This window comes from Rhinolophus hipposideros (genome assembly GCF_964194185.1).
Source record: "Rhinolophus hipposideros genome assembly, chromosome: 7".
NCBI classification, from domain to species: domain Eukaryota; kingdom Metazoa; phylum Chordata; class Mammalia; order Chiroptera; family Rhinolophidae; genus Rhinolophus; species Rhinolophus hipposideros.
Genome location: NC_138053.1, coordinates 93,712,566 through 93,729,012, shown reverse-complemented (window position 1 = coordinate 93,729,012; position 16,447 = coordinate 93,712,566). Strand labels below are relative to the sequence as shown.

Sequence of the window (16,447 nt, the reverse complement as noted above, 5' to 3'; positions counted from 1 at the left end):
GATCCCCCAAATGAGAGTTACATACTCCACATTTAAAAATTAATTTTCTAAGTTTTACTCAATTAATGCAGTCTCAAACTGACTCCGAAAATACTAAGAACAAATAAGTGTTTCTTAAGAATAACAATATTTCACATTTCACTGTGGTTCAAATACTTTGGCATAAAATTTTGGGGTGGTATTTTCATTACTATTTTTTCTTTTTTCTTTTTGAGGTGTGTGTGTGTGGTGTTGTTTGTTTTGCTTTATTTCCTTCCCTATCTTCAAACAAGGAAGCTTGCAGGCTTACAAAAAGAACAATTAACTAAAATCCTAGGAGTCTTCAGACAGATAATTCAGTACATAATAACAAAACTAACCTTTCTGAAAAACAAAACTTCAGCAGTTAACAATTCTGATTCAGTAGATAACAAAAGTCAATTTCTTAATGTCATTATATTTTTTATTATTTTTTATTATTTGCTTTTAATTTTACTGGATTATTATCAAAGACTGTGGCCTTCCTATACATTTTAATTTTTAGGATTGCCTTTATCAAGTACCTAATCAATTTTTGTAAATATTCCTTGGACATATATAACAAATGTATATTATCATTCAACAAATGTAACTTTAAATTAATTTGATACATTAATTTGTCAATTATATATTCCAACTTTCTGTGCCTTTTTCTTCTAGTGCTAGTCTGATTCTGATAAATGTGTACTGAAATATTCACAATAGTTTTCATCAACCTCTTTCATTTTAAAGTATTTTTTGTTTTGATAGCCAGATGCTATGTTGTTTGGTGTATACATGTTCACTAGATTTTAGTGGGAGTTTATCACATCTTTACAAGTTATTTTCACTATATAATTCATCTTGACCTTGCTTAGTGCTTCTGCAGGAAATTCTACTTCATCTCACAAGTTCTTCCCAACCCCACTCTGTGTTTTTTGTATGTGCTGTCACTACTATGTCTATTCCTTTAATTTCAACACTTACTTCATTACTATTAGTGTGTCTCATAAATATCATATCACTGTTTTGTCTTTGTTTATTACAAATTTGAATTTTCATTCTTTCCAAAGAGGAACCCAGTGTGCTTACATGTAGAGCTACATTGATAGAGTTGATGTCCCTCTTTTGAATTGGTTTTTCTCTTTTTACTCTCCCTTTTTTTCTATACCTTCCAGGTATTAAAGGTTATCCCTTATCTTAAACTCATAATAAAATGTCTGTCTATTATTATGTTGAAAAATGAGATCTCCAACATTGTTCTCCCTCCCAGCACAAATTATTTTATCTCTGCTTTACTGCTCTCTAATAAAGTGAGTACATGTACCTCAAATATTAATTAACTACAGTTGTAACTACAACTACCGCTACAAGAGAAATATATTTATTGACTCAGAAAGAAGACAAGCCTACATTTTATGTAATAATCTTGCATTTAAAAAATATAAAACACTGAGAACAAGAATACTACAAATCATGCGTCTTACTTCAGCAGTGTTATCGAAGAGATGCATATGGGTTTAAATAAATCTGAGTATGCATGACGGTGTTATCCTAAGGATAGTGGTATTATAAAGATTGTAGAGAAAATAAACTAATATGTAAATTAAATGGTTTCAAGATCAGTACGCTATTTTATTCTTATGTCTTCCTTTTCTAAAGCAAAGCTTGATGAACATTCAAGGAAATTATTTTTTTTTAAATCAAGGAATAAAATGCTCCGCTGATTTCTAATGTAGAAATTATCAAGGTAACATGTTTTAATGGTCCAATTTTTTTTTGCTTTTTGTGGGATTTTATTAAAATAAGTCAAGAGAATTTTATGATTTATTAAAGTGAGGCTTGTTTCAACTCACAGCACTTTTATTTCTAAGTCTCAACCACTCTGGTTGAAAATATGTAATTAAATGGAGATAAAGAAACCTTTAAATACTCTGTTGAGATGAACATTGCAATATAAGATAGCTAAATATAGAAATGTAAGAAGTTATTGCATAATACTATGGCATAGTATTAAATAGTTCTGCATATATTACATGGATCTTTTTTTCTATTTTGTTATATTATTTCTATACCAACAATCTCTACCAACAATCATCTCTATGAGTAAAGCATTGTCAATTCATTTTAAAGCAGACAGTGTGTTTATTAAACACATATATGATGAGTTCATGCAATGTGCTGGTTTAGATGCCAAAAAGAATATTACATTGGTGAGAATTACTAATTGTAACTGGTGAAAAATTTAGATGCTAATTAGTGGCTTAAGAGAGTTTCTAATCTAACGTGGGTGGGGATGGGGTAATGTAGGAAGGAAAGAGAAGACAGTGGAGTGAAATGGATAGAACAAGTATAAACCTATCTCGAAGTTCTATTATGTATGCCTCATGATATTAATTATGTTAGAAAAAATAATGGCATAGCACTGTTATGTCTTCATTGCCTTTAAGCATAATGATCATTTGACTTACTTTCACTTGTTGAATAATCCTGTGGGTCCAGTATTCCTGACTCCTGCAGGGATCTAATACATGAGTCCACCAGCTCAAGGCCTGTTGTGAGCTCATCTTCGATATCCTTTTGACCATCTGAAACACAATGTATTAAAGTGATAAACGACACTTGAAATGTTCCTATGAAAGCTAAAGTCTATCACTTAAAAATCAAGTGGACCCTAACCAAAGGTATTACCGCGATGGACTTCTCATTGGGTATCACATTGTATTCCTCGGTCAACCGGTCTGAAAAGTGAGGAACAGCCAGTGCCATGTGTCCAGGAAGAACATAAAGTGACAAGGGAACTGGGAAAACTGAATTCCCATGAAACTGTGAGCTATCATAACACCCTCATTTAATTTTAGTCTCAAGGTACTGTCATCTTCATTTTTATAAATCTCTTTCTAAAGTTCACAAGAAAATTAATCAATAGATACATGTAGAAGTAAATGTGTGTATCAAGAAGCTGTCCTTTACCTTGTGATTGCCAGTGAAACTGCTCTTCTGCTGAACTGTAAAAAAGAGAACACATAGGTATAATGCATCAGTTAGAGGCACAAGGAAACTGAGGCTATAAGACATAAAGGCACATTAGGGCAATGACGGCGGCTCCAGGGGAATTCCCTTTACTTCTTACTGAGAAAAGGGACCCCATTTTGGCACAATCTTACCTTCAATACATTTGCTGTATATACCCCTTTTGAGGCACAGGTAATTAGCATATTAAAATGGACATTCTCCAGTAATTTTCAGAACAGCTCAGTTTTTACAAAGCCTGCCCTACAATAGTTTTTACATTCATTCAGTTCTACCCAATTCTAGTTCTTTTAAAATATAACTCTGAACAATTTTAGTTCTTTTAAAATGTAAGTCTGAATATTTCATGTAGACTTTGTCAGGTAGTCTAAGAAAGAAATAACTTTCTTCTTTTTCATTATAAAGAAGATAAAATAAACCTGTTCTTTCTTCTACACATACCATATGAGCAGTTCCTTTCAGTTCATTATTGTAGCTTAAATTAAGTAACTTAAAAATTATAACACTTTTACCACCAGTTGATTTTACAGGTCCCAAACTCTCACTTGACAAATTCATCTTATAAAATGACACCAGTAGAAAGGTTTGTTCATATACAGGGCATGCCCGAGATATTGCATAGAGTGCATCTATGCAGGCAGCATGTTCATTTTAAATGATTTATTAAATACATAAATACATTTAAAATGTCTAAATATAAACAACTCTCATTATATATGCAAAATTTCTGACATGCCTCCCTTTACATGCCAATAATTGAGAAATCTAGATGCTAATTACCAACAGGCATCATGTTGAGAATGATTTTCTACACGAATTTCACTACATCTTTTACTCTGTGCGAGCAGCGTCTATGAATAGCTCATCAGTTTCACAACAGCAAGTGGATTTTAGAACTTTAATCTGTAACTTGGAGACGGCTTCTGAATACGTCTGCGGGGGTGGAAAAGGGAATTCTGGTATAAATCAGGGTTCCGAAAAGCCATGAGTGATATAAATATATACAAGAATAATCCCTCAGGAGACATATGACTTTTATAGGGTACCTTTCTCTGCAGCCAATCCATTTTTGCAAACTGGAAAATGGTTTTACGATGATGTGAGCTATATAGACAGTAGATACGTGAAATAACATTAGGAATTCAGTCCAATGTAACTTTTTCTTGCATCAAAAAGATGTGATGTTTTATAGCAGTAACATCTAACTACAAAGTTTAACACCTACAATAGAAATGTAATCCTATACTCCATATTTTCAAACTTGTATACCCAACTAAGTGGCACGAATATAGAAGTAGAAAATGCTTTCATATTTGTAGTATATTTGTAGGCGGGATGATAGCCCTCTCCTCAAAAAGGTGTATCCATATGAAATTCCTAGAAATTGAGACTCCTTACAGGAAAAAGGGTTTTGTACATGTAATTATGTTAAAGATATTCAGATGAGATGTCCTAAATCCCATGACACGTGTCCTTATAAGACAGAAGAGGAGAGACACAGAGAAGCAGGCCATGTAACGATGGAAGAGAGAGTGGAGTGATGCCGCCACGAGGCAAAGAACACCTGGAGCCATCAGAACCTGGGAGAGGTAAGGAAGGATCCTCCCCTCACGCCTTCATAGGGATCACAGTCCTGCCAACATACCTTGATTTTGAACTTCAGGCCCCCCAAACGGTGAAATAGCACCTTTCTTTTGTTTTAGGACACTCAATTATGGTAGTTTGCTATGGCAGCCCCAGGAAACTGATACAATATTTTTCTGATACAATAAAACTGTTCTGTTTCATCCTGCATGATTTATTACTGTCTCGATGCTGCTGCATTCTTTCTACTAGTACAGCCCTTGACTAAGTACTTACTGTATACTGGGGCTCTGCTAATTCCCAACAACCACAAATCTCTTTTTGGTAGGTGGGGAATTACAGGCTGATTGATACTAAATAACTTGATCACACAGATCAGAAGGAACTCTGCAGAGGTTTAAACTAATCTGCCCAACTCCACAGGTCATATTCCTAACTCATACTTTAAAGCCTTGGAGGGAAACACACATTACTACTTCCCACCTGAAGCACTGAGAGTGAACAAGTCTCCCAGGGCTCATCAAAGTCCCGTCCTGCTCCCCTTGCAGGCCCATTGGAGACCACACGTTCCCGCCGTCCCCTTGCATGGACATGGGGGTCATGTGAAAGTCTGTGAGAGGAAAGGACAAATGCCACCTCCTGTCCGAAACACGGAAGGGCTGACATAAGATTCTCAGGCTCTCCTTCCTTCTTAAACCCTGTGTTGAGATGGGTCCCTGAGTAACCATGTGGACGGAAGAGTCCTGACAAACATGGAAGACACAGCATGAGTGAGAAAGAAATCACTGTTGTGTTAAAACCCGGACATTAGAGGACTGTTTGTTTCTGTAAAATAAATAGTAAGTAATTCAGAAATGTGTCATTATTTGAGTTCATATGCATTTCCTGCCCTTTTCTCTTCATTTCCACAGCACAGAGCTGGCAGGTGTCTTGGTCACTGTGGCACAATTCAGGTGGCTTTACACCTTCTCCCCATCCTCTGTCATATGGCCTGTAATCTACCATAATGGGTGATTTCACGTGTAGGGCTACACATAGCACTGTTGCATAATATTTACTTTTTGTTCATCTCTTTCAAAACGGTTTCTATTTTATGATGCAACCGGAGCAAGAAGAAACATTTTTTTTTTTTTTTTTTTTACAATTGAAAAAAATTCGATAGGCAGTGAGCATGAAACTATCTTGTCAAAGCAGAGATGCCTTCCTTTTGGGCACAGACAGAGAATTAATCACTTAAATAGTTTCCTGATTCCTGTAGCACAGTTAAGATGCATTAAAAGTACGAATGATCACAGAAAACAGAAGTCCCAGGAGAAACCTAGTTTGGATTTTATTTCCTTTGATTGCACACTTTACTCTGTCTGTTAGGGGATTCTATGCAATTGCATATTTTAGGCACTTGATTTCTTCTCTTAAAAATTGCTGCAAGGTGGATGATTTTTAAGAAAGCAAACAGACTGTTTATTCATTCAATAAACATGGATCATGCCTGTGTGTCTGACACTCTTATTTCCCGTGTTTAGGAATTACTCGTGGTGAGCTTTCTCCCAGTTATGAAATTCAATCTAATATAATATAAAAGTCATCTGCGAAGCTGCTGTAACTATTAATACATGCATGTTCAATTTCAGGAAATAAAGTTGTTTTTCACTTCCGATATGCTATTTCTTAAAATAGAAATCACCCTAATGAAAAATACAAATACTACATCATTCAACATGTATTTAACCAGAACTATGTATAAGTTCCAGAATCCAAATATTGTAAGAAAAATACACAACGAAGACCATCATAAGTAACATTTAACCTTTAAACATACCCCCAAATATGTACATAAGCCATTGATGCTAAGAAAGAGCTGTAAAAACAATATATTCAAAGCACTAATTTTATAGCTAACACTTATATAGCTCTCACTTTATACCAGGCAATAGTCTAACTGATTTATAGTTAATCTTCACACTAAAACTTTTAAGGGAAGTAATACTTTCCCATTTTACAGATAATGAAACAGAGGTAAAAAGGTGTTAAGGAATTTGCTGGAGGTCCCACAGCCAGGAAGAAGTAGAGCCAGGTATATGATCCTGGATATCTGCTTCTAAAGGCCACATTCTGAACTGCCATTCAATTCACACATCTGACTGTATCGAAATTAAACTCCTATGTGATAAAAACAAAAACAGAAATATTAGGTTGGTGCAAAAGTAATTGCGGTTTAAAAGGTTAAAAATAATTTCAAAAATCGCAATGACTTTTGTACCATCCTAATACGATAAACTAAGTTCACAAACAAGCCCCATCCTGGGAGAAGATGTAATGCATATAATTTACAAAGGGTGAATTTCCAGAACACATAAATAACTCCTACAAATCAAGAAAATAGAGATTAAAAAATCAAATAGAAGAGAAGTCAACAAATATATGTACAGCTCAGGCATAGCAGAAAAGTCAAGAATGTATGGCTACTGAACACATTAAAAGATACTCAACCCTGGTAGGAATTGGAGGAATGAAAATAGGCAGAAGATATCTCTGTATACTCTACAGGCTTTGAAACAATTAGAAAGTCTGACAGTAATCAGTATTGGGGAGGAGATGGGGAAATAAGAATTCTCATACATTGAACATGCGTGAACCAGTTAGTAAAGCACTTTGGGGAGCTATGAGGTGATACCTGGTAGTGTTCTACGTGGAAATACCCAGTCACCCAGCAGTTCTTCTTCTAGTTAGAGCCCCAGGGAACCCATGCACCTGTGCCCAGGAGAATTCATGTACCTGTCCAGGACCGTTGATGTGTACATGTCCACAGTAGCAAAACAATGGAAGCAACCCACGTGATCCGCAATAGTGGAATGGATAACCATAGGAGTATGATTATATATCATATGTGACACACATATGGATTAAATACTGTTTATCAGTGAAAAGAAATTAGCCAGATACATACGTATCAACAGGGGTAGTTCTCGAAAACAAAATATAGAGTGGAAAACGAAAATTGCACATAAGAAATATATTGCGCAATCCCAATAATGGGAATTTTAAAAACACTGACTAAAGATTTTACACACACACACACACACACACACACACACACACACACACGGTGCCAAAATCATGTATACTCATTTTAAAAAAGGAAAAAACTGTATTAAAATTGCAATACAATGAATAATGTTAGCATTCATTTGATTAATGCCATCTTTTGAGCGAACGCCATACTACACATTGTTACCGAAATTCAATTCAACTTCTAAAAGTAATACTTAGACAATATCTCTTAAAATGTGTACATTTTTTGGCACCCCCAATATATCTATGTCTCTATCTCTATCTCTATCTCTATCTCTATCTCTATCTCTATCTCTATCTCTATCTCTATCTCTATCATTTTTACTATATACATAAAAGTTCAGGGAGTTTTCTTAAGGTCAGGAAAAGACACAATTACTACAGTTATTCTGTTATGAACTTGCTCAAAATATATTTTCTTATTTCCTTTTTCAACTTTTTGATGCCCAAAGCATCACTTGTAACACTTTACCATATGGCGAATCATTGTTCACAATACCTTTCAAAATGAAATAAAGTTAAGGACCTGTGAGTTTTTGTTAGTTGGCTTTCACGTTAAGCAATGTACCTAAAACATCACCCAGAGAATCTGCTGTTCAATCAATTGCTTCAGTACAGACGTTTGATACTACCTACAGGAACAAGGGGCCTTATGGTTACAATGTCCACGTGACCTCAAAGTGTATTCTGACATAAAGTAGTTTTTAGTGCATGTCTTTGCTTATAGCCACATCACAAGAGTAGGTATTGGACGCAAAATATAATGACCTTGGTCAAAAGTCCTAAATACTGTGGAAATGTAACATATTCAGTAAAAATGGTGAGAAGTGGTGCTCCATGGAGCTTTGCTACAGGCTGCTATCACCCCTGTACATGAGCACACGGTATCCAGTCCTTAGGATAGGTCAGTGAGTGACCCTGCTTCTTCTAGAACTTTCTGAGGAACTGATTTCCCTTCAGCGTACTTATTGCCTCTCTACATGTCTGTGCTGTATTCTCAAATGAATGCTCTAATATTTCTGCCACCATATTAGAATGCGTTTATCTTAGAACATACATCTTTCTGCTTTGAATATTTTCATCAAAAGTATAATGCTACAGCTATTATAGAACTATTTACAGGGCTGAACGGAAAGCTAGAGCACGAAACCCCTAAACTAAAAGAACATGGCGAAGCATGTGGGCTCGAAAGCCAGACTGTGCTCCATCACTTCCAATCCAGGACCCTTTGGAAAGCTCTTTAAACTCTCTCATCCTAAATGAAGACATTTGGAGGCTTAAATAAATTAGCTCATATCAAGTGACTTCCACATGAGGTAATCAGCGCTTGACACACCTTGACCAAATGTAGAATTGCTTCCTATCTTCTTATACATTGTTAAAATGGTTTATGTGGCTTGTAGATTGTGGCCTATTCTAATCTATTTCATCCCTTGGAGTCCCCTGCAGGCCGTTGTGGGAGGGTCAAATGGGGACAGACGTGGGGAAATGGGAACAGTGGACTTAAGGAAGTACCCAGGCATGGGGGTTTCAGGCTAGGCTGTCGGTCACAACCAGTCCAGGAGAAAATGGTAAAATAAAGTCACCACACATTCGTGATGAGTACTCACTGTGACTTTTGATACACAGAACAGAGAGCCCAGAGCTAGCTCCCCATCACTTTGTGTCCAGTAGGGGCCTGGGTAAGAAAGCTCACAGAACTGGAGGATCATTGAATGAAGAGGTATGATCAATGTACTACCTCATACAGGGCCATGGGACTCTAAGCCTCAGTTTCCCCATTTTATAAACAGGAAGATTACTAGAATTTCCCCCAGAGATCTTGAGGAAGTTACGTGTGTAATGTATGTAAATCCATTCAACAGTTCTGGGAACATAGGAGGCATTAAAGAAAAGAAAGTAAGCTATGATTATCCCACGCAGGCAAACAGAGGCCTGAGAGAGTACAGCCAGCTCATAGAACTGAAAGCCCAGTATTTCAATAACACAGAACTCAACCTGTCTATGTTTGGGGGCTAACAACGATGTTATAGGCTTTTCAGAATTTAAATTACCTTACCCCCCTACACTAAACTGGGAAAGTAAAAAAGGCAGTCTGTGATTTCCAAAGAAAGAAGATTTGCTTTTAAACCATACATTTTTCCATCCATGGCTGCACAGGAAGCTTCGCCTGCCAGCTGCTACTGTTCTTGCCTTCCTATAACCTTAAAGACCACCTGCTATTTTCAAAATCTTGGAAGAAAATAAATCAGGCCCAAATTGCCAGTATTAATTTCCTTTTCAATTTGAGGCAAAGGAAATTCATATTCTAAACTAATTTTGTTGCTGCTGGTGACTGACAAATCTTCCAGGCAATGAATACCCCAAAGCGGTTCTGGTTCCCACAGCTGGGACACGCATGGTCCCAGCGTTCAGACCGGGACCACCACAGGGTCAGGCCCGTGATCTGGCCAGCTAGAGTTACACGGGGAGAATGGACATGGATTCTGTTCTATTTGGGTTTCTTTAAAAGACAGACTCCAGTCTCTAGCAAAGACAAAGAACCAGCCAAAGTGTCCAATAGATGATTGGATAAAGAAGATGTGGTATATATACACAATGGAATACTACTCTGCCATAAAGAAAGATGAAACAGTGCCATTTGTGACATCGTGAATGGATCTTGAGATTATCATGGTAAGGGAAATAAGTCAGACAGAAAAAGTCAAGAACCATATCACGTCACTGATATGTGTGCTATAAAACTGAAAACAACCAAGGAACAAGACAAACAAAGAAATAAAAATTCACAGACACAGACAACAGTTTAATAGTTACCAGAGAGTAAGGGGGTAAAGGGGATCAAATATACTGTGATGAAAGATTTGACTTTGGGTGGGGAGCACACGACATGATATATAGATGATGTATTACAGAATTATACACTTGAAACCTACGTAATTTTACTAACCACTATCACCCCAATAAATTTTATTTAGAAAGTCATATGATCTCACTTATATGCGGAATCTAAAGAAAAGAATAAGTGAATGAACTAATCAGAAACAGTTTTGGGGACAAAGAGGAAAAACTAAGAGTTGTTAGATGGGCGGGGGGGTGGGGATAAGGGGGACGGTGAAGGGATTAAGAAACAGTTGGTAACTACAAGATGGCCTCAGGGTTTTTGAAAATTAATTTGGGGAACATAATCAATAATGTTGTAAAGATTTTGTTGGGTATCCGATGGACACGTGTCCCATTTGGGAGACCACCTCAGAGATAATGTGGATGCCTGATCATGGCATTGTACCAGAAGCTAAACATTAATGAATGCCAACTATAATTTTATATATATAATGTGATGGCTCGGTGCGAGGTCGGAGGGATAGTGGATGGGGGTAGGGGGGTCCACAGTGTAAGGGATATAAATGATGAACGTCTAAGTATTACCTTGTCTTGTACACCTGAAACTAATAAAAAAAATAAAATAAATAAATAAATAAAAAAAATAAAAAAAATAAAAATAAATCCACATATAACTTTTGACTTTCCCAAAACTTTACCAATAGCCTGTCGACCAGAAGCCTTACCAATAACATTTAAACAGTTGATTAACACATACTTTGTATGTTGTATGTATTGTATACTGTATTCTTATGATAAAGTAAGCTAGAGAAAAATGTTGCTAAGAAAATCATAAGGAAAATATATTTACAAAAAAAAGAGAAAGTTTTAAAGGAAAAGAAAATGAATTAGGGCTGGACTCAGTCACCCTGAATGTGCTGTCTACACAAAACCAGGGGAAAGACATGCACTCAAGTTTCTCTTCTTCAAAGTCTTCTATAGTTTTGGAGTTGATTGTACTTACATTACAAGAGACACATTATACATAAAATTCAGTATCAGGAGAAGGAACAAATGATGAATATAAACTAGAAAATTCTCACGTTTTATCTACCTCTATAGTTTTCTGGGAGACTTCGCATGTATGGGCTAGGTATTATAATTTTTAACGTGTATACTAGCACACCAGAACTTTACAGTAGTTGAAGCAACAATTCTGACTTCCAGCCACATTAGACAATCAAGTACCGTAATCTCTTTGTCTGTGAGCATCGCATGAATGGGGCTGTGGTAATTTACAGTTGCAGATAATCAGGGATACTGTTCATCAGTTGGCTCTGAGAGCTTAGAATATTCGGAAAGGCCTTCAAATGATCAAAAATTGAATAGTTTGTGTGGTTTATGTGCTAAATGTATTCCACACTGTTACGTTAATAATCTCCACTGCTCTTCACTGTAAGTCACCATGAGACCCTCGATTAACCTGAAGGGTTAACACGGCCCCTGAGGTGGGAAGAGAGTTTACTGTGTGTTGCAGGCTGATCATTCACAACTGACTTGGTCGGCAGGAGAGGGTAGCTAGTCTGTGTGCCGACAGAGGTGGCATGTGTATCATGCTTCTCAGATGTTCCAGACTTCAGTCTTTTATACTCAGTGTCCCGGTCCTCCAGTGATGGCCGCTCCTTAACCTTGGAGACCTCTCTGGGCAAAAGCAGATGTCAAGTTTATGTTTTCCCAGCTTCTTGTGATTGTGTGTGTGTGTGTGTGTGCATGTGTGTGTGAATATACACAAGTGTACCTCACTCTTCTGTTCCTCTAAAACACAGATTTGCTCACAGCTTTTCTCTCACCTGCTCTTGTTTCATAAGTGTGTTGTCTATGACAGATAGGTCAAACCCTGAGTTTTCAATTTGACTGAAATTGATATTATTTTATTAATAGAAGTGAAACGAACATCTCTTAGATATTGAATAGAAATTTGTGCAAATAACCATTGCCTGCTTCACAGGAAAGAGAAAACAGGATCTTTTGTTTTGTGACTGAGTATCCATAGATGAATTATAAAATATAAATGTCAAATTTCCACGCCCTTACACAGCAGAAACCACGTACTATTCATAAATAACTCTCATAGTATTACAGATCTTTACTTTCTTATGAGCAATAGTTTTTTGTTTGTTTGTTTTAACAACTTGAAGGTTTAGTTTAAATGTTTAATGGGTGCACAAATGTGCATAGCAGACCATTCATAATTGCCAAACTAGAAACAACCAAATGTCTCGCAACAGGCGAGTAAGAGTTAAATAAGCTGATGCATGCACCCATACCAAGGCGATGTATGCAGCCACAGAAAGACATGGATTACTGATCAATGTAACAAGCAACGACTTGGAGGGATCTCAAGGGAATTATGCTGAGTGCAAATGATAAATGATGTTCTTGCGACAACAAAATTATAGAACTGGAGAACAGGATAGTGGTTGCCAGGGCTTCGGGAGGGGGATAGTGTGGGTGTGGCTTCAGAGGGGTGGCAGGAGGGCATCGGAGTGATGGAAGAATCCTGCAGCCTGATTGTGGCAATGCTTCTAAGAAGCTCCTTGGGTGATAAAATTGCTCAGAAATAAACACACACACATGCGCGCACACCCATATACACATACACACACACACAAATGAGTACATGGAAAACTGGGGACATCTGTAGACGGTACCAATGTCAATTTCCTGGCTTTGATACTGTGCTATCTAGTTATACCCGATGTTTCCTTTGGCACAAATTGACAGAAGTTACAAGGGACTTCTCTAAGTACTTCATTCTGCAACTTTCTATGAATCTTTAATTGTTTGACAAAAAAAGCTAAAAAAAATAGTGAGATATGGTTTGGTATGCTTTGTTTTCTTTTCCCTGAACTGGTTTTCCTATATGCAACATGCTACTCAATTGTTATCATGTAATCCTTAAAATGGAATTAAAAGAATATTGGGAATAGTGGAGAAAAAAGAAATGAAGGAAGGAAGGAAGGGAGAAGGAAGGGGAATAAACAAAGAAAGAACCCAGTGATCCTTTTTGCTCTTCCTTGTTTGTGGTCAGAGTTCAGGTGACATTGGCCTGGGCTCATGGCTGCTTTGTTCTGTCAATGAAGGCATTAGTCCTGGACCATAATGCACCTATCACACTGCCCACTGCCAATCAGATGCAAGAAATCATGTGACTTCTGAATGACAACTCATCCGTTCCATCTATGCTCATCAGACCCCTGTATTCATTTGCCTTGTCGTATATTTTCAGGGAAAATTAAAAATGGTATTTTGGCCTACAGGACCAGAACGAAGTACCAGTCTTAATGCATTCTCGGTGAGTCCAAGAGACCTCATGCGATGTGACTCATTGGCCTTCTGGAAGCGTGTTCACTAAAGTCAGGCTGTGTGTGTCGCCTGGCACATGCGCTCCTGCTCCTGACACTAATTTGCAGGGAAGCCAGACTGCTTCTGTGACTCCCTCCCCACTCTCCTGACTCCTAGAACTGGTCTACCTGATTCTGTCTGTCAGTTTCTTTTCATATTTATTGCGGTGGAAAAACTAAAACATTAAAAATATCACTTTCTTTCCAACATTTAATATGTGATATTTGAAGCAGATGAGCTGATCAGACGCCTAATACTCTCCCCCTCTTACCATCACATGGTGACTATGTGTGTCCTGAAGTTCTCCTTTTCTGAAAGAATGAAGATTTGAACGTGAGGTCTCACTAAACAATGGTACTGTCAGCAAAATGTATTCAAAAATCATTAAAATTTTTCATGAATTGAAATATCTACTAATATTCCCAAGAGATTTAAAGCAGATCTCCCCAAAATTACTTTTGAGATCCTAAACATCTGCCTCTCCATTCTCCACGGTAAATGTCCTTAAACCTCACTCCCTTTAATTCACGCAGCAACTCTGTCTGTGCATGGAGATTCTCTCCTTGACCAAATTTCCCTTACGCTCTTCTGAGCTCTTCTTTGGACTAGGCCCAATTTTGGGCTCCCAGGTCCTTCTTTGCAGAGTCCAATTTTAGCAAGAATCCTGCTGAGTCAGTGCCAGCAGCATCTCCCACGCTCCATATCTGATCACCCTCAATATCTAATCCTGTTCCTCATCCTGCGCCATCCCCCAGATGATGTCTCATCACCCTCGCTTGTCTTCAGCAAGGATGTCATTAGGTTGGTTTAGCCCAAATGTCCCCTTACTTCTCATGCTTCTTCTTAGCAATTTTCATCCACGGACCCCACTCGGCTCCTTGGCTATAAATTCCCACTTTTCCTTGTATTCGGCGTTGAGCCCCTTCTCTCTCCCCTGTTACAAGACCCTGTTGTAGCAGTACCCTTGGATAAAGTCAGCCTGACCATTCCCAAACAAGTATCATTAAATAATTTTTTAACACCAGGTGCTGGAGAGGACCATGGACAGAGTCACATGCCCTCTCCATCCTCAGTCTCCTCATATGGACTGAGATAACATTATCAGGGTGGGCTTCATGGGAGTGAGATTGGTGCCGTTGCCCCAAATTAAAACTGCCCCACACTCAGGGGGCTTCAAGTTTGGTTTAATGCTTTACTGTTGCCATCTTGAAACTCTTACTAATTCTATCTTTGAACTTGTGTTTTGCAAGTGAAATCCAATGGGACAACGAAAGGTCAGCATGAGTGGAGAAGAGAGGCACAACATGCAAATTCTCTGTGGCCTCAGTCACATATGACATTTGCCATGCCCTACAGGACCCATGACACAGGGGTGGGGGAGTTGAGAAGGACTCAAGGCGAGTATAAGGTAGGCGCGTAATGTTTATGACTTCCCTTCATGCCAGAATTTGCTTTGAATGAAGATGGCGATGATGGTCTAAAAAACCTGAATGTCATCCTATCACATCCTGTCTTACTCATGTTCCTACTGAATGTTAGCCAACTACTTATGACGAAAATGATGACCTAGAAGAAAAGGAGAAGATATGACAATGCAGAGTTCCATTTCCTTTCAGTCCTTCTTTATTGTCCATAAGAGAATGTTGGTAGAATATGGGCATATTGAGGCGTGCAATAAAATCAATTGAGTTAGATTTGTGCAGTGTTTTTACTGTTCTGGGAAGAAGGGAATACATATGCATATATGGGCTACGGAATATGAATTGCATATTTTCAGTGATTCTGTGTACGGGTAGATGCTTCTACATTTGCATTTAAATCTGGTCTTGCACAGTATAAAGACAAATGTTAAAATTCATATTAATAATTTAAAATTTTAATTTTCACTTACTTAGAATGAAACTATATAGTAAATATAAAACATCATTACAAGTCGAGAGAGAGAGACCATGAAAGAAAGAGCAAAGTGTTCACATCTTTTGAGTACTATTAATGCATTTCTACCCTGACAGAAACTTGTTTTGAACAAGTTCCATACTTTCATTTTGTACTGGGCATTGCAGATTAAATAGGTGGCTCTGAACATGAGTGATCTCAGGTTGCCATTGTGGGGGTTCAATGATAACGTAGGTGGAGGTTTCAGGCACATAGTACCAACCAGTTCTTCCTCGTTCACTGCCCCCAACAGCCTCTCTCCTATTCTCCATGCCTGCTGTCGTTTCTTGCTCCAGTCAATTATCCTCCATGTCAATGAAATCAAACTTTTCAAGCAGAAATCTGATCATGGAAATCCCCAGATTAAAAGTCTTCGGTGGCTTCCTGTTGCGTGTGGGATCCAACCCAGCTCCTCTGCACAGCTTGCTTGCCTTGTGAGGACCCCCTGACCCACGTTGAGGACCCAGTCTCAGCCACCTGCCTTATAAGTCGAGGGTGATGGAAACGCTACATCCTCAGAGATCCCAGAGCAGTAGTATCATTGATCAAAACATGTGATGATGATTTGTTTTTTAATATTTCTCTTTGCCAGACTGTG

At 37.8% G+C, this 16,447-nt stretch overlaps 1 protein-coding gene across 5 annotated transcripts in view; it reads right to left on the bottom strand.

Annotated features, from left to right (window-relative positions):
• CTNND2 (catenin delta 2) overlaps positions 1-16,447 on the bottom strand; it is an 840,835-nt gene that overhangs the window by 399,233 nt on the left and 425,155 nt on the right. For all 5 annotated transcript variants that reach the window (XM_081054244.1, XM_081054243.1, XM_081054241.1 and 2 more), the window contains 2 exons: positions 2,971-3,005; positions 2,469-2,585 (listed from right to left, as the gene is read on the bottom strand). In XM_081054244.1, the coding sequence (XP_080910370.1) occupies positions 2,469-2,585; positions 2,971-3,005 (152 nt within the window). The remainder of the gene's footprint in view (positions 1-2,468; positions 2,586-2,970; positions 3,006-16,447) is intronic.